Raw genomic sequence first — 18,473 nt, 5'->3', positions numbered from 1 at the left:
AATTTGAATAGTTTTTCAATATTTCATGACCTTATGCATTATTTTCGAAAACCTTATTAGACCACCGAAGTTTGAACCCACGATATTAGACTACCTTAAATGTCGAAAAGCGTCGGAAAATTATATTGGAATTATGGGTGTAATTCATCAGATTTATCCGACATACGAAATTATCCGAATACATTACGAAAGTTTAAGTGTCTTCAAAAGAATCTTACTTCAATTTCTACAAGGAATGAATGCACATTTATTTAAAATTCGCATATTATCAGACTTTTCCTTTATAAGACGTCGTTTCGTAGGAGCCTAGTGAGAAATACTTGTATAACAGTTTTGAATGATTTACGGTTAGTTTCACTAGACTTATATCGACCAGGATATGAACCGTGAAATACCATACCGTGTTGTGTGTGGGGTGCGTATGTGTGTTGTGTGTTTCATACCGTGTATGAAATATCGGGAGCTCAAAAACAATACAAAAGGTAATCACGGTTCATATCCCAGTCGATATAATTCTAGTGAATACTTGTATTATATAGTTAGTAGGATATACGAGTATCAATGAAGGTTAGAAAAAAAGGGGTTTGAAGGAAGTTGGCATTGATTTAATTACTAAGAAGTTTTTCCATAATTATTATGTCTTGCATGCTCTTCCGCTCTGTGGGTTTTCAAGTACCTACATATTGGTATAAGCGCCCCAACTAGCAAATCTATGTGCTATAAAAGTTGAGAGCACGTTTTTATTTTCGCTTTTTGGTGCTATAAAAGGTGTAAAAACAGTCGAATAAAAGTCCTGTAAGCGTTTACTCAACGCGAAAAGGCGCACTTATACAGACTAAAAGTGTTATAAAAATCGAGTAAGCGCTGTATAAGAAGCAAATCGATGCTGCAAGAGTTGAGTAAAAGTGGATAAAAGCGCTTCTAGTGTTTTAATAGCAACGATAGTGCTTTTATTCGACTATTTGTTCTATAAACATTAGCAATTTACTATTACTCAGTGAAAGTGTTCTATAAAAGCAGCCGCACTGCTTTTTCTCAGCAAAAATGTTTCGTAAAAGTAGCCGAATTGCTTTTACTCGGCATTTTAAATGTGTAAGAGTGCAGTAAATGCTTTTATTCAACTAATATGTGCTAAAAACGATCTCAGGTAAGCGATTATATTACAATTATTTTATTATGTTTGAGGCCTAATCGTCTTCACGTGTCTAATAAAACAAAAAGGTACTTAAGTATTTTTTTACTGCTGTCATCCATGACATTTATTTTTACCGTGATTGTGTACATAAGTTTTTACTGTCTGTAAGTACACGTAATACAGTAAAACCTAGCGCGAAAAATACTTTATTGATAAAACCAAAGGCACTGGTTCATATATATTCATGGGCCGTCTATTTTCTTAAATTTCAATAAAAAAATATTAATTAAAATAAGTAAAAATTTGCTTACACGATCTAGTTTCTCTTATATCTCATTAATTCGACTATAAGTCGAGTAACTGCGTTTACTGCTACACTTATAGCACATGATGTCGCCATGTTTATGGATTTATAGTCCGGTGGCCGACTGCATGAAACCCTACCTGATAAAAAAATAGAAAAATCCTACTCTGTAGGGGTAGCTGACTTTTAGCAGCTTCAACTGCTCTTGGACGGCCGTGGCTTAACTTGGCAAATTTTGCGCAAGTGGCAAAAAAGTGGTACAAATATTCATCAAAAAACAAAAGTGGTCAGCTACATCCTGTGTTGGCTGGTTCCTGTGTCCGACCGAATTTGTGGTACCAAGTGAGGTACAATTTACCTCATCGAAAAAAAGAATGTCACTTGTATGGTAGGATAGCTGCCATTGACATTTTTTTTAATGCGGACGGACTGCAAAAGCTGCCAGGCTAAGGTGAGACCGACCAAGACATACGTCAACAAATTTAATGTAGGTATTACAATCAGTTTTTTTCATTCTATTTTTCGATGAGGTAAATTGTAGCTGTCACGTTGTACCACAAATTCGGTAGGACACAGGAACCTGCCAACACAGGATGTAGCTGACCACTTTTGTTTTGCTGTCCTCAATTCTATTATACGATGGGGTTTTTTTTTGATGAATTTTTGTGCCACTATTTTGCCATTTGCGCAAAATTTGCCAAATTAAGCCGCGGCCGACCAAGAGCAGTTGATGCTACTATAGCAAGCTATGGCTACTGGTGCATCAGAAGGTTTGTAGTTGAAGTGAAACGCTTTGTAGTATGTACAAGAATGATGATTTATTTACAAAACTCACGGTATTTATACACAATTTGAGAAAAGCAAGAAAGAGACGTATTTACAATAGAGTGAGATGGAGATATACGGTGCGCGGGCGCGTGCCAGAGCGAGAGCGCGCGCGTGCCACTGCGCAGGCGCGGCGCGTGCCGCGCTGGAATAAAACTAAGTTGACCGCCGGCGACAGTCCTTTCGCTCGCCGGCTGCCGTGGAGTAAACATCGCGTCGTCGGATCGCCGTGCCTCACTTCGCTGCTACGCGCTCGCTGATTGGAAGACACGACGAGATCGACGAGGATGCTGCAGGCTCCGGATATTAAACTGTCCTTTTCAGGACAATATAAAACTGCTCTTCTCAGAGCACGCAAACTGCCCTTGTCAGGGCACGTCCTGTTTCTCTGTTTAATCGCAGAGTGTCAGTCGATCGCAACTGTTCTTATCAGAACAATTCTGTGTTTCTGTTAAAACACATGATGTCAATCGAGTGTTCCCACAGGGTTCCCCCTCAAGCGAAGCGTACCGGCAGGCGAATAGTGCGGCCTCGGCGTGTTGTGCTCGTGCTTGTAGGTACTTGCGTGGTCGTGGTTGTGTCTGGTTCATCTCTTCGTTTCAGGATGCCTTTTTTCTGTTGTTGGTTGTTGTTGTTTTGTTGTGATGTCGGTAAACTCGGTAGTACAGTCGGTTGCGAAGTTTTGTTCGATGTTGTAGCTGTAGGCATTTTCGTTGCGATCGTTGTACTCGTCGTTGTAGGTATGTTAGGCGTTTTCGTTGAACTCGTAGCTGTAGGTATATTTGTTGCGGTCGTTAAGGTTGTAGGTATGTCCGTTGTACTCGTAGGTGTTTCTTGCTCGGTGTCTGCGATGATGAATGCGGGTTTTAAGCGGTCGATCGAAATATTCATCTGGCGATTAGGTAGCTGCAGAGTGAATATTTTGTCGTTGCGTTTTAGTACTCGGTAGGGTCCGTCGTAAGGTGCTTGTAGCGGCTTCTTTACGGCGTCAACTCGTACGAATACTTGTTCGCAGGTTTGAAGGTCACGATGCACGAAGATAGGTTTCTTGTTGCCATGCGGGATCATTGCTGTCGGTGTTAGGCTGTGTATGGTCGCTCGTAGTTTTTCCACGAAGTCGGAGTCCATGGTGACGTCATCGCGCGTAGGTAGTAACAGTTCGTCGGGTAGTCGTACACTGCAGCCGTAAGTGAGTAGGGCTGGGCTTACACCGGTGTCTGTGCGTAGTGCGGCTCGTAGTCCAAGTAGAACGCTAGGTATTGTGTCGATCCATGACTTGTCGTTCTGTAGCCTGGCCTTGAGTGCGGCCTTGAGACTTCTGTGGAACCTTTCAATCATACCGTTCGCTTGGGCATGGTACGGCGTAGTTCGGGTTCTTTCGATGCCGAGTAAGCGGGTGAGTGACGCAAATACTCGACTCTCGAATTGCCGTCCTTGGTCGGTCGTGATGGTAGCGGGGCAGCCGAAGCGGGAGATCCAGCCTTCGTATAGAGCTTTAGCGACGTTTTCGGCGGTGATCTCGCATAATGGTGTCACTTCGGGCCATCTGGTTGCGCGGTCAATCATAGTGAGTAGGTATCTGTGTCCGCTGGCGGCAGTAGGTAGCGGTCCTACAAGGTCGACGTGTATATGCTCGAACCTTGTAGTTGGCGGGAAACTTGAAATAGGGCTTGCAGTGTGTCGCTGGATTTTCGCACGTTGGCAGTGAACGCAGACTTTTGCCCATTTGCCTATATCGGCATTTAGTCCGGGCCAAAAGTAGCGTTGAGCGACGAGTTTGCGTGACGTTCTAATTCCAGGATGACTTATGTTGTGTACTGCGTTGAAAGCGGCACGGCGATGCTCTTCGGGTACGTAAGGTCGTAAGTGCGGCGTCGATGTTTCGCAGTAGAGTTTGACTGTAGTTCCGGGAATTGTGACTTGTTTCATCGATAGGTTGTCTTGCTGTGCGAGTGATCGGATGGTGTCGCTATCTCGCTCTTGCGCTCTTGCTAGTTGTTCGTAGTCGATAGGAGATGGACATGCGATGGCTTCGATGCGAGATAGGGCGTCTGCAGCGGCGTTTTGCGTTCCGGGTATGTGTCGTATATCAGTAGTGAATTCACTGATATACAACAGCTGACGGGTGCGGCGCGGTGATTCGTTGTTATTGCTTGTTTTGGTGAATGCGTAGGTGAGCGGCTTGTGGTCGGTGAAAATTATAAGTTCACGTCCTTCGAACATCTTCCGGAAGTGCTTCGTACTGAGGTATATTGCTAGTAGTTCACGGTCGAATGTGCTGTAGCGGGTCTGGGCGTCGGAGAACTTTTTAGAAAAGTAGCCGAGTGGTTGCCAAGCTTCGTTCACGAATTGGTTTAGCGATGCTCCCGCGGCTCTGTCGCTCGCATCGCTAAATATTGCTAGCGGGGCGTGGTGGGAGGGGTGCGCGAGCAAAGCGGCGTTTTGGATGCTCGCTTTGCACGCGTCGAAAGCTTCGTCAGCTTCGCCGTCCCAGCTGATTTCGGTCTTGTCGCGCTTCTTCGCATTGTGTAGGTATTTGCAGAGAGGTGCTTGAATTTGCGCGGCATTTTTAATGTTTTCGCGGTAAAAATTCAGCATGCCGAGGAATCTTCGCAGCTCATCGATGTTTTTCGGCTTAGGGTAGTCGATGATTGCTTGCACTTTCTCGGTAGGTGGTCGTATGCCGTCTTTGCTGACTTCGTAGCCCAGGAACTTGACCGATGGCTGTCCGAATACGCATTTCGACGGGTTGATAGTTATACCGTAGTCTTCGAGTCTGCTTAGTACGGCGCGTAGGTGCTTCTCGTGCGTAGCTTTGTCGGCTGACGCGATAAGTAGGTCGTCAACGAACGGGAACACGAAGTCGAGGTCGCGCAGTACTTCATGTATGAAGCGTTGGAATGTCTGTCCGCAGTTTTTTAGGCCGGGGCACATTCTTGGAAACTCGAATAAGCCGAATGGAGTTATGATGGCGCTCTTCTCGACGTCTTGCTCTGCTATTGGTAGTTGTTGGTAGGCGCGGTTGAGGTCCAAGGTGGAGAATGTTTGTTTGCCGGCGAGTTGGTAGGTAAAATCACGTATGCGTGGGATTGGGTAGCGGTCGGGCTTAGTAATTGCGTTAAGCCGTCGGTAATCGCCACACACACGTAATTCGCCATTTTTCTTCGGTACGACGTGAAGAGGTGATGCCCAAGGGCTTTTGCTTGGTCTGCATAGGCCCTGTTCCATCATGTTGGCAAATTCTTTCTTCACGAGTTCGTAGCGGTGCGGTGCAATCGGACGTGGTCTGCAGTGAAGTGGTGGTCCGGTTGTTTCGATGAAATGCTCGACGTTGTGTTTCGGGCTGAGCTTCATGGAGGTGAGACGAGTTGTACCAGGGTAGTCGGCAAGTATGTTGTGGTACGACTGTTGCACGTCTATACTGCGCACGGTAGGTATGTTTGCGGTACAGAGTTGTGCGTTCGTATATAGTAGGGTTTTGCCGTCGATCAGTCGTCTCCTGGTGATGTCGACTATGATGTGGTGGTAGTCCAGGAAGTCTGCACCGATGATTGGCTTCGATACTGCAGCGATGATGAACTTCCACCGGAATGGTCTGCGTAGGTTGAGATCGAGCTCCAGCGTCTTCTCGCCGTAGGTGGGAATAACTGTATTATTGGCGGCGTACAGTTGAAAGGGTAGGGGTTGCGCCTTCGTGCCGGGTGTTCTTGGCAGGACGGAGATGTTGGCTCCCGTGTCAACCAAGAAAACGAGCTTGCTGGTTCGGTCACGTACGAAAAGGCGGTGAGATCTTGTTGTAACGCCGGTTTCCGCCGCATCCAGCGTTACGTCTAGTTTTCCGCTGTTGATGGTGTTGCCGGTATCGGTTTGAAGCTGCACGGCTGTGCGCATTTCTGAGCGTCCATCCCGAAACGGCGGTGGTAATGGCAATACGGCATCGGCGAGCTTCTGCGGCTGCGTGGGCTTCGGTCTTGCGATTGGTTTCGTGGGCGCGATGGGAAACGGCGGTGCGAGCGGCTGTAGCGTTGATTATAGTTTTCGCGCGGTCTCGAACGGAGCTCGGCGACTTCGAGCGATAGCCGTCTAATCTCGCCGATGAGGTACTGTGCGTCGAGAGCTGATGTAGACGGTGGAGGTGTTGGTAGCGAAGGTGGTAAGACTGCGGGAGTAGAAACTGCGGCGATTTGGTGCGACGCTGATGTTGGCGTGTGCTCCAACATTTTGTCGGCGAGCAGCGCGAGGTCCTCTAACGTCGTTTTAATTTTGAACGCTTCGCTGACGGTGAGCACGGAGCGTACGTGTGGCGGGAGATGATCAAGCCACATCATCTGTATCGTTGTCTCAGGAAACTTCTCCTTGTTCAGCGTCTTCATCCGTCGTAACAGCTGACTGGGTTTCTGCTCCCCGAGCTCGACTTGGGATAACAGCTTCTTGGTCTGCGCGCTGTTGCTCTCCTCGTACACCGAGATGAGTCTGTTTTTGATGGCGGTGTAGTAATTCTCTTCGGGCGGGGAGTAGATGAGGTCGCTGATATTTTGAATATCTTGTTTTTCTAGCTGCGCGATAACCATCTGAGTGAGCTGCGCCTGGCTTCTCTTCAGCTCTGCCGTTGCCGCCTCGAAACTGCAGAACCAGAGTATTGGCTGGTCTCGCCAGAACGGTGGGACGCGCAGGGAGAGTGATATCGCCGCCACATCGTGAGATAGAAGTGCTGCTGCCGGAGATGGGCTGGTGAGGCTGCTGGCTTCTTCCGGGGCATCGCTTTTTTTTTCATCGTCGGGAGGCATCTTCTTGATTGTGATTCTTCTTGTCCAGAGTCGGTGGTCACCACTATAGCAAGCTATGGCTACTGGTGCATCAGAAGGTTTGTAGTTGAAGTGAAACGCTTTGTAGTATGTACAAGAATGATGATTTATTTACAAAACTCACGGTATTTATACACAATTTGAGAAAAGCAAGAAAGAGACGTATTTACAATAGAGTGAGATGGAGATATACGGTGCGCGGGCGCGTGCCAGAGCGAGAGCGCGCGCGTGCCACTGCGCAGGCGCGGCGCGTGCCGCGCTGGAATAAAACTAAGTTGACCGCCGGCGACAGTCCTTTCGCTCGCCGGCTGCCGTGGAGTAAACATCGCGTCGTCGGATCGCCGTGCCTCACTTCGCTGCTACGCGCTCGCTGATTGGAAGACACGACGAGATCGACGAGGATGCTGCAGGCTCCGGATATTAAACTGTCCTTTTCAGGACAATATAAAACTGCTCTTCTCAGAGCACGCAAACTGCCCTTGTCAGGGCACGTCCTGTTTCTCTGTTTAATCGCAGAGTGTCAGTCGATCGCAACTGTTCTTATCAGAACAATTCTGTGTTTCTGTTAAAACACATGATGTCAATCGAGTGTTCCCACACTACTAAAAGTCAGCTACCCCTACAGAGTAGGATTTTTCTATTTTTTTATCAGGTAGGGTTTCATGCAGTTGGCCACCGGACTATATTGAAACGACAACATGGCTGACTTGTGCTGTTAATGTAGTTCAAAACTCTTTAAAAGTACTCTAAGCTGAATACATTTTGAATAAAACCTGTAAATACACTTCAGCTCCTATAACAGCGGTTTGAACCCCATTACCCGAATTATGATATAAGCGCGCTGTTACAGCAGCATTGTTGCCAAATGGTTATTGGATTGCTTTTAATAAGCTTTTATAGCAACAGAGAAGAGAATTGAGTAACAGTTGTATTAAAGCGCCTTATTCAGACAATTAGCTATTCTATAGCTGTTATATGATTTTAATAGAACAATTATGCTGAATAAAAGTGATTTAGTAGCGCTAACTCAGCATTTATTAAAAGGTGGAATAAAAGTGCTAAAAGATAGTGCTATAAACGTTTATACGACATGATTATAGCACTAATTAGCGAAAATTGCTAAATAGTCGAGTTAACCGCTATTATACGATATATTGGTGTTTCAACAACCGTAACTCGGCTGTTATACGATTACAGGCTGAGTAAATCAATTCTTATACGACTATTTTGCTAGTTGGGGCAAGTATGCATGTAAGTCCTGACGTAATACCAGAGTTAATTTATGTACCGAGATTAGTATGTCTTCAAATCCAAAACAGCTAGACAAGAAGGTAGAATCTGTTCGGAAAGAGAAGAGTCGTGGTATGTATTGGGCCCCATACATTCCACGATTCTTCTCTTTCCGCACAGACTCTACAGCTAGCCAAAAAACATATTGGAATAATACATTACATTGAGAATACATTTTTATGTAAAGGTGATGTTTGGTTTAGATAGTAGGTATAAATAAATTAACCAACGTGTGTAAAGTAATATTTATTTTATTTTATGTAAATTACAAAAAAATTAACAAAATAAATTACCTTATATTATTTATTTAACGAGACTGATAAATACATAGGTTTCTTATAAAAATTGACAGTTCTTAGAGAATACTGGGAAGCAGATCATAGCGAATTAATGCGTCCAAAATTACATTTACCCATGAAAGTCAAATAAAAAAATTGAGCATTTTCCGAAATAGACAGTAAATAGGTATAGTAAGTAACTTGCAGTAAAAAAATTCTTATATTTTTACACTACAATTAAGATCAAGGCATAAATAAAGTGCATAAGACAAAATATAATCTACTGGCGTGTGAGATACCAGTAACTACCTATTTTTTTAGTAACTACCTACTTATTAGTATAGTTATAAACTGCTTACAGTTAAGCCTCTTTATTCCTATACTCGTTACATGTTTCTCCGAATCCTAAGGAAGGCAAATGCCACAAATGCAGAAAGATTCACACACCTACATAGTTTACATGTGGCATTAGTCATCAGTATAAAATCATACAAGCATACAGTTAAATAAAAGTTCTGTAAAATACACGCAACAACTATCACTTTTTCCTTTATATTCTGTACCTACTAGAAAATCTTCTAGTAATCAGAAAAGGCTGATTTGAGTTTTTTGTCAAGTTCAAGCACATTACTTTTGAATCCTCCCACTTTTCTTCATTGCTTCATTCGAATTTAACACGTTTAGTTCTCCTTTCCTCCGTCTCATCGCTGATCGTCTCAGAATTAGAACAGCAGCAGCACAGCGCCCCGACAATTTTGCGCAAAACGTAGCTCATAACATACAGTACTAAAGCTATGAAAGCCAAGACGTCTAGCTGTAGTTGCTGGTACCAGGGTTTGTTCACAGATGTCGCTTGGAGGTTCGGCGCGCCGTTGTATCGAGCGACGTACTCTGTCCAGTATACTGCAGTTTCTAGAGGCGACATTGGACGGTCGTGCCATACTCTGGACAGGAACTTAGCGTGTTGTTGGGTACTGGAAAAACAAAAAGAAATAATTTATTAATACCTAGTTCTTGTTTTACAGGAAGGGACATTTGGAAACACCTGACATTATGTTTGATCGACTGACAACAATATGTCGCATTATTAAGATCTTTGCATGAAATTGTGTAGCTAAGTAGTAAAATAAATAGGTAAAAACAAAAATAGCAATATTGCCAACAAACATTCTTAATTATTAGGATTACCTATAATTTATTTATTTATTTATTGGAAAACCAACAGCACATGAAACATATTCACAATATGTATAACAATCGGAGGCCAATTATAGGTTCTCACAGATAGAAATTACATAGAAGACAGCTTCGCTAAGTAAGTATATATAGTTTACAATTCTGCGTAGACTAAGCAAGTACATACATGAATTAAAAATAAAAACTATTGAAGAAAAAAATCATACAGACAAGATAGAAAGGTCAAGCTCACTCAAAGAATTTAAGCGTTAAAATACGTCGTATAGACTGCGTATTTATATTAAACACATCAATATCGTGCTCTCTTGACAGACTGTTAAGTGTTCTACCCGCGCGAATAAGGAAACTGTTTCGTCTGTAATTCGAGGATGCAAAGGGAACAGAAATAGGGGGATAATACCTTTTGACTCTATTAGGAGTGTTGAACATAATACTACTAAGTAGATCAGGACAGTCTATGTTGCCATTCGATAATGATAATTGTTTACAATTTACTTAACTAATTTGTTTATTTTGTAATTTGTAACGATTTGAGCATATAGGCATGTGATGTAGATACATCAAATCAAGTACATGTACAGTATACCTACATTAGGTATTATCCATGTAATGTAACAAGACACCTTTCTAAGTAAACACCTTTAAAATAGAATAGGTATCAATTCTACAAAGTTCAACCTTGTCTGCCATTGAGGAAGGTTACAAATAGTTTCATTTGTTCTTCAATCTAAAACCATTACGAGAAATTCAATCCTGAAAGATTTAATTGCGAAGGCCGGCTAAATGTTAATTAGTAAATTTAATTAAGTCAATGAAGTTGGATAACTGATAATATGACCATTAAATGAATAGGCTAGTTTCCTATAGAATAAATACATTATTTATCAGCAATCTTTAAATCAAATTTACGTAAATACACTTAATAAATAAGGCAAAGAATGATTAATGCGCTTTTAAAAATTCTAAAATAGACAAACAGTAGCTGGATTCGTCAATATATGTGTCCAAAGTTAAAACGGCCGTTTTTGTTTTGAGTTCCTAGATCGACGAAACCAGCAACATAAAAACTAGTTTGATGTATTCAAAAGGTACTTAAATACACAATACAGTACGTAGCGGCCCCCTTTTTTCAATATTTTTCGTTAAATTTAAATAATCACGATTATTTAGCTGTGGCCCTAGTGTGCACGTTGATAGGCTCTTAATAAAAAAAGATGACTGCTTACTTCGGATCCGAGGCCTCATTGACAGCATTCAAGAGATAATCCTTCGTCAAATCCTGATAACAGACGATGGTAGCCACTCCAGCCTCCTGCAGAGCTGCCGCGTTACCATACTGGTCTCCGAAGAGAGGAACAGCCACTACTGGTATACTTACCAGCATCTAGTGTTTCTTCTGTGCCGAGGATGAAACCTAATAAAAAAGATGGGCGCTTACTTCGGATCCAAGACCTCATTGATAGTATTCAAGAGGTAATCCTTCGTCAAACCCTGGTAAGAGACGACTGTAGCCACTCCAGCGTCCTGGAGTGCTGCCGCGTTGCCATACTGGTCTCCGAAGAGAGGGACAGCCACCACTGGAAACACCAGCGTCTAGTGTTTCTTCTGTGCTGAGGATGAGAGCTAATAAAAAAGATGGGTGCTTACTTCGGATCCAAGACTTCATTGATAGCGTTCAAGAGGTAATAATCCTTCGTCAAATCCTGGTAAGAGAAGACGGTAGCCACCCCAGCGTTCTGGAGAGCTGCCGCGTTACCATACTGGTCTCTGACGAGAGGAACAGCTACCACTGGTATACCAGAATCTAGTGTTTCTTCTGTGCTGAGGTTGAGAGCTAATAAAAAAGATGGGTGCTTACTTCGGATCCAAGACCTCATTGATAGCGTTCAAGAGGTTATCCTTCGTCAAATCCTAGTAAGAGACGACGGTAGCCACCCCAGCGTCCTGGAGAGCTGCCGCGTTACCATACTGGTATCTAACGAGAGGAACAGCTACTACTCTTATACCAGAATCTAGTGTTTCTTCTGTGCTGAATATGAGAGCTAATAAAAAAGATGGGTGCTTTTACTTCGGATTCAAGACCTCATTGATAGCGTTCAAGAGGTAATCCTTCGTCAAATCCTGGTAAGAGACGACGGTAGCTACTCCAGCGTCCTGAAGTGCTGCTGCGTTACCATACTGGTCTCCGAAGAGAGGAACAGCCACCACTGGTATACCAGCATCTAGTGTTTCTTCTGTGCTGAGGATGAGAGCTAATAAAAAAGATGGGTGCTTACTTCGGATCCAAGACCTCATTGATAGCGTACAAGAGGTAATCCTTCGTCAAATCCTGGTAAGAGACGACGGTAGCCACCCCAGCGTCCTGGAGAGCTGCCGCGTTACCATACTGGTCTCTGACGAGAGGAACAGCTACCACTGGTATACCAGAATCTAGTGTTTCTTCTGTGCTGAGGATGAGGGCTAATAAAAAAGATGGGTGCTTACGTCGGATCCAAGACCTCATTGATAGCGTTCAAGAGGTAATCCTTCGTCAAATCCTGGTAAGAGACGACGGTAGCCACCCCAGCGTCCTGGAGAGCTGCCGCGTTGCCATACTGGTCTCCGAAGAGAGGGACAGCTACCACTGGTATACCGGCGTCTAGTGCTTCTACTGTGCTGAGGATGCCGGCGTGAGAAATGAACGCCTTGACGTTTTCATGTTCTGTAAAATAAAATAAAATATTTTTTTTTTTTTCTAGAAGGCAACAAAAATCTTAAGGGGCCCACTGATTAACAGTCCGCCGGACGGTATCGGCCTGTCAGTTAGAACAAAATTTTGACAGTTCCGAACAACTGGCAGGCCGATACCGTCCGGCGGACTGTTAATCAGTGGGTCCCTTGAGTTTGAACATGGAGGCCAATTATAACTAATATTTTGATATCAATATTATGTCCGTTTTGTATCGTTCACGCGTGTATTTTGCTCGTAGGTACAGTCAACGGTAAAAATATGGGTGTACAAATCATTTCAAAAATATGTCCCATAACTCTTATGTCAGTGAATTAAGAACTATGGGACATATTTTTGAGTAAGTTGTCTACACCCATATTTTTACCGTTGACTGTACATAAATAATAGGCGCGAGCGAGACGTATGGGCGAATTATAACAAAATTACATCATATTGACATAAAAACTTATCGAATTGTCCTCCTGTTAATCGCAACATTGACGATTGTGTGACATGATAAAAACATTTAAAAATATGACTGTTTTTGGAGCAAAACTATATACATATTATATGAAGGGTACACGGAAAGAACATGTCTAGTCCATTTTTTTGAAAAATGACATTTTAATCTCAAAATGTAGAGCTCTCAATGAACTATTAGTAACAACTTCGGTTACCTGTGTAATCATAAATATAACTCCTTTTTTTTCTTACTTTAAAAACACCTATACACGAAATTAATATGGTTAATTATGTACATCGTTCCTTTCAAACCGCGATAACTCAAAATGTTGTCAGAGTGACTATTAGACATGTTCTTTCCGTGTACCCTTCATGTAATCTGATAACCTTTATTGTAAAATGTAAATGGTATCTATTCAATCTTATTTCCAAATTTTTTAAAGTCTATAGTTTATCATTTGCGTAACATTAGAAATACCTATACCTACATTACGACGGTACATTTAGTTCCAAAGTTCCACAGACTAAGATATATGTATTAAACTATATTTGGTGTTTATATATCTACTTATTATATATATTACACCATAAACCAACTATTATATTCTCGACCATGCGTTCGAGAGACACTTCTCTTAAGGACGCTCTGGAAATTAGCATAACTTAATCTAATGAGGTGGATAGATAATAATTATAACATTATCAATAATAGTGAAAACGTCGTTTATCAGTTAAGTGTATAGGTGCATAATTAATAGTTTAAAAGTGTTTTTTTTTTTTTATAAATCTTAATATATTTATTAATATACCTTTCGTAAGCTAAGGTGACTTCGTCATCACCTTATCACCTTTTTATTCGAATCCATTATTATTTTTAAAAACTAAAAAATATTGGTGATTTCTAAAGTCTGAATTATTGAATTGAAAGTCAATTAAATATTTTAAAGAAATAATTAGTTGTGATAAACTATCCATATCCGTTTCGTTTTTGTAGATACATATTAAATTTTTATATGTAACTATTAGCCTGGTTAGAGTCCCACTGCTGGGCAAAGGCCTCCCCTCGCTTCCTGAGGGTGCCGTGTTCATTTTTTTGTGACGTCATATAGCCTATAACCAGCGGACGGTTAAGACGATCCGAATGACATATCGTTTGTCAAATTATAATGAGTACTTTAGACGTTAGGAGGGAACAGATGAACATACATACATACCCACATACATACCGGTCAAAATCATAACCCTCCTTTTGCGTTGCCGTAGTCGGGAATGGTAAAAAACAACAATATATCCCATCTCAAGATAAAAAAAAAATGTAACTATTAGTGGAATGGCACTAACTTTAAATAAATTCAAGTAGGTACGAAAATAAATACGAGTACGTGGAGGAACTTTCTGAGCGCAATAAAATTGCTTTCAACGAGTGTATGTTTTTCATCAATAACGTCATGTTCGCAAATACAAAGTTTATTTGGAGACCGCGTCTCGTGTTTGCTATTTGAGGTGGTTATTAACGTGGAACTAAAAAGTAAGATAAGTAATCAAGCAGTGCAGTGGAAAGTACTGTCAACATTTTTATCATTAAGGGCATTTAGAAATAATTATGTCGATCCGATCTGCAACGTCAATTAAATTACAATACATATTGCACAGTGCACACCTCACATAGGGGGTAATTATACTCGTACTCGTACTCGAATATCAGCAAGCGGTCAGCAAAATGGAGCCATTGACACCTAATAAACCATGTCAAATTAATAATTTACTATAAAATATGTTGGACACAGTGGGCTCTGATTAATAAAAAAATAAATTAAAAAAATATGTTAAGAAAGAAAGAGGGAAGCTGATGTTGTTTAATTGATTTTAACCCGATTATTTACTGTTGTCTTTAAAATTAATGAATTTATTTAGACTCGCATAAGTTTATAAAAGTCTGTTATGTTTTCCTAACTCTAAAAACTCGGTTATGTTTTCCTTACTCTATAATACCTACTTATTAAGTAAATAACTCACTTAAAACATCGTACTGCGGGAACCATCTCATAGTCATCACGTTTCTTGGCAAATTTTCAATACTGCCTCCATCCCATTTCCAAAGTACTCTTAAAGGCAATTTATTGAAGGTTGATAACAGTTCACTTAGTTTTTCTGCTGGCATCGTCGAGTCCTTGGTTGTGGAGCCCAAGTTTACGTATATAACGCCGTGCTCCGCTTCGTTTATGAATCTTTCAATTTCCTGGAAAGATAGGGACGTTTTTAATTTACGTCAACTGTGGCGTGTGTGAGATGTTTCCTATTAAGATATTGGATGAAGATTATGTTCTGTTATGTTACTGAACGAAGTAAGTAATATAAAATCATAATGAGATTGTTGCATATTAATAACCCGGCACAGATAAGTGATAACTATTTTTTTCCTTGTATGGAATACCCCTTTAATTAATCCAAAAAAATAGGAAAGTGGGAAAGCGTAAAAAAAAAAACAACAATATTTCCCATCACAAGATAAATAATCTTTTATTTCACAAGGGGGTAAAGTTGTTGTTTAGCTCCTTGTGCTAATATTGGTGGGGAAGCGCAAAATCCCAAAATGGAACTACTAGCGCAGCGAGTGGTTTAAAAATGGAATCATGAGCGTTGCGAAGGGTGAAACAAACTTTAAAGCACAAAACTTCACCACATCAACGCAAAATACAAACTGTAAAACATGAAAAATCAAATCCAAATGAATCCAAAAGAATATTATGCTTGGATTTACCTATCAGTTGCACTAATGTACAGGCATGCTAAAATTGACTTAGGGGCTATTCATAAATTACGTCATTTCAAATTAGGGGGGGGGGGGGTCTGGACATCGGATGACGGTAGCATGACGTAGGAGGAAACAGGGTCATTCGAAGCATGATTTTTGGATGATATTAGGGGGGGGGGGGTCAAAAATCGATGACGTAATTTTTGGACAGCCCCTTACGAGTAGTGATAAAAAAAATATTTAGGTACTTTATAAAATAAGAATACACTCATTGTATTTAAATTAATTAATGCAGAAGACAAAATAATTAGTGAGATATACTTACAGTTGGTAATGCTTTAGGCGGAGTCACATGAATGCCACCGATATCAATCACGTTATCAGGCCTGGCAACACCGCCAAACACTGACTGATGCGTGTTTACAAACACCAAACTGGCATTCGCCGCGATGCTCTCCAAACACGGCAAATCATCTCCCAAATACTTGTACAAATATACGTGATCTGTCACTTGCGATCCAACGTAGTACACCCAATTGGCAATGTGATATAGAACATAGCTCTTCAATCTATCAAAGTACCAAGGATCCTTTCCATACGGAAGGCTAGGTAAAGGTACGGATGCGGAATTGAAATTGATTCCAAGCCTGTTGTACTGCCACGCTTGGACGGGCTGAGGATTGAAAGCGATGTACGGAGCGCTCAGATTGGCGGCCAATGCTATGCCACAGTCGCTGTTATACGACTCCACTAAAACGACATCGAAGCGAGGTCGCGTCTTTATCATATGCAGTACTTGATTGTTATTCATTAGCTTCTTGCAGTCGTCGTTGCCCGTCTTAGTCGACACAAGTGTTTCGAATGGCACTCGCGACACTTCATTCACGATCACAGATTCATAAGATAGTCCTTTGTACACTTGTTGATCACTTAACAGCACTTCTTTATACGAGGCTGGTGGATTGGGGAGTTGGAAATGTGTAATCAGAGTCACTTCATGTTCGCGCGTAGCTAACTCTCTAAACAAACCACGGTAAGTCAGATAATTATTCCGGTCCAACGATGGGAATATGCCGAGAATTCTGTAACAGTCCGCAACGAATAGGGTCGCAAGGAAATAGGAGAGAGCGTATTTTCCCATTTTTGCGGACGCGTTCGTTTTGTGGCACCGAGAATTGGTTACTAGGGCGTGAATTGATGCCGGCTTGCGTAGTTATCTAATAATAGGTAGGTATGAGGTAATCGTTGATGACGTGGTCATTTCGTAACGGATAAAAATACTGGTGACGACGCTAATGGTTTGACCATGACCTCGATTGTCGTGGAAAATAGTGAAGGCGTGATGCCATGCCGACGGCGCGGCCGATACTGTTTGAATATAATGTAGAAAGTTATGCGTACGAGTGGCTAATGTGCTTATATACTTGCAGATGAATTTTGATAACGGTATCTGCAGAGTGCAATGCTTGGACTATGACACATTTCATTGTTTTCGAGCTGTTTATCTACCTAAGTACTGATTTATTTAATTAGCCTAATTAATGTCCAAACTTTATCTTGTTGAATTACTTTTATGTATTGATGTGCTGCCAGAAAATTCCAAAATTGTGAAATTGCCACATGGGGATATTTCGGAAAACTCTAGTATTTTTGTATGGGAATAGAATTTATACTTTCCATTTATATTTATATAGTGAAATTTTCCTGAAATTTCCGTTAACTTTTCTAATTTTAAAGTTTCCTCAACTTACACATCTGTACTTTTAGGGTTCCGTTTCCTGAAGGGATTTCACGTAGACACGTGCCACCATCATATCCGTATAGGACGGAAACATCCCGGCGAAACCGTGACGTCACTAGACAATGCCCACCAGCATTACCATTCTGATTAAGATTCATGACTAATTAATGTAGTAGCGGGGTCTTAATAGTCCTTTGTACGATGCAAGTTTTCGAGGTTTGGCGTATAAATTGTAACACACAAAATATTGTAAAATCACGACCCAAATGATGGTTATTTTTTCTAAATTTGCCTTTTACCAGTGGATTGCACTTGATTAGTTGATTACACACTAGACTCAGAAATGCTTTCTAGAATAGAATAGAAATAGAATATAAATACTTTATTTGGTGTATGGTGGTGTGGTTTTCAGGGCAACTAGGGAAAACACAATAAAAATAAAAATAAAATAGAACAAAACCAAGCTAAGCAAAAGCAAGCTTTCTCTCTCTCTACTTTTTATCCACTTGGCACGGACTTCGCTATGTAAGACGATAGCGTTAGACTCAGCACACCTAAGTAATGAATGTTAATGAATACGGGTTTATAGGTAACAAAACCCATCTTGTAGGATTTGATTTTAGAATTTAACGGAACGCCTGTTGAAGCGTTCATAGTGCTATTATTATAAGCGAAATTTGCTATGAACGTCCACATTGAAATTATTTTGTTAGAAACTTATAATATAATATTATGTTTTTCCCATTAATTGATTAAAATTAATATAGAGAAGTTCTTTATAGTGAATATCTTGTTATTTCGATTGTATTACACTTACTTAACTTTATATTTTTACCCATAGTAATTAATGCTGTAATAGTTATTTACGATACAAGTGCGGAAAAGTGGAAATCCGAAACGAGTGGCGATAAATTAAAACACGACCGCAGGGAGTGTTTTAAATCGACACGAGTTGCGAATTACCTTTTCGC

General features: G+C 41.1%; 1 protein-coding gene across 1 annotated transcript; it reads right to left on the bottom strand.

The window, feature by feature from the left end:
- Positions 1 to 8,692: 8,692 nt before the first annotated feature.
- On the bottom strand, positions 8,693 to 17,260 carry LOC134796800 (UDP-glucosyltransferase 2-like). Its single transcript, XM_063769023.1, has 4 exons — positions 16,087 to 17,260; positions 15,023 to 15,245; positions 12,319 to 12,535; positions 8,693 to 9,611 (listed from the first exon to the last, which is right to left on the bottom strand). Exons 1-4 carry the CDS (start codon positions 16,900 to 16,902, stop codon positions 9,299 to 9,301), a joined length of 1,569 nt encoding a protein of 522 aa, XP_063625093.1. The 5' UTR covers positions 16,903 to 17,260; the 3' UTR covers positions 8,693 to 9,298.
- Between the last annotated feature and the right edge of the window lie 1,213 nt (positions 17,261 to 18,473).

This window comes from Cydia splendana, chromosome 14 (assembly GCF_910591565.1).
Source record: "Cydia splendana chromosome 14, ilCydSple1.2, whole genome shotgun sequence".
Lineage (NCBI taxonomy): Eukaryota > Metazoa > Arthropoda > Insecta > Lepidoptera > Tortricidae > Cydia > Cydia splendana.
The sequence above is the reverse complement of the archived record's forward strand: the minus strand, read 5'-3'. Positions and strand labels throughout refer to the sequence as shown.

Coding starts and splice junctions, on each gene's coding strand:
- LOC134796800 (XM_063769023.1), bottom strand. CDS start 16,902: ATGGGAAAATACGCTCTCTCCTATTTCCTTGCGACCCTATTCGTTGCG. Junction 12,536..15,022: donor CCCGCAGTACGATGTTTTAA/GTGAGTTATTTA, acceptor TTTATTTTACAG/AACATGAAAACGTCAAGGCG. Junction 9,612..12,318: donor AATGAGGTCTTGGATCCGAC/GTAAGCACCCAT, acceptor TTGTTTTTCCAG/TACCCAACAACACGCTAAGT.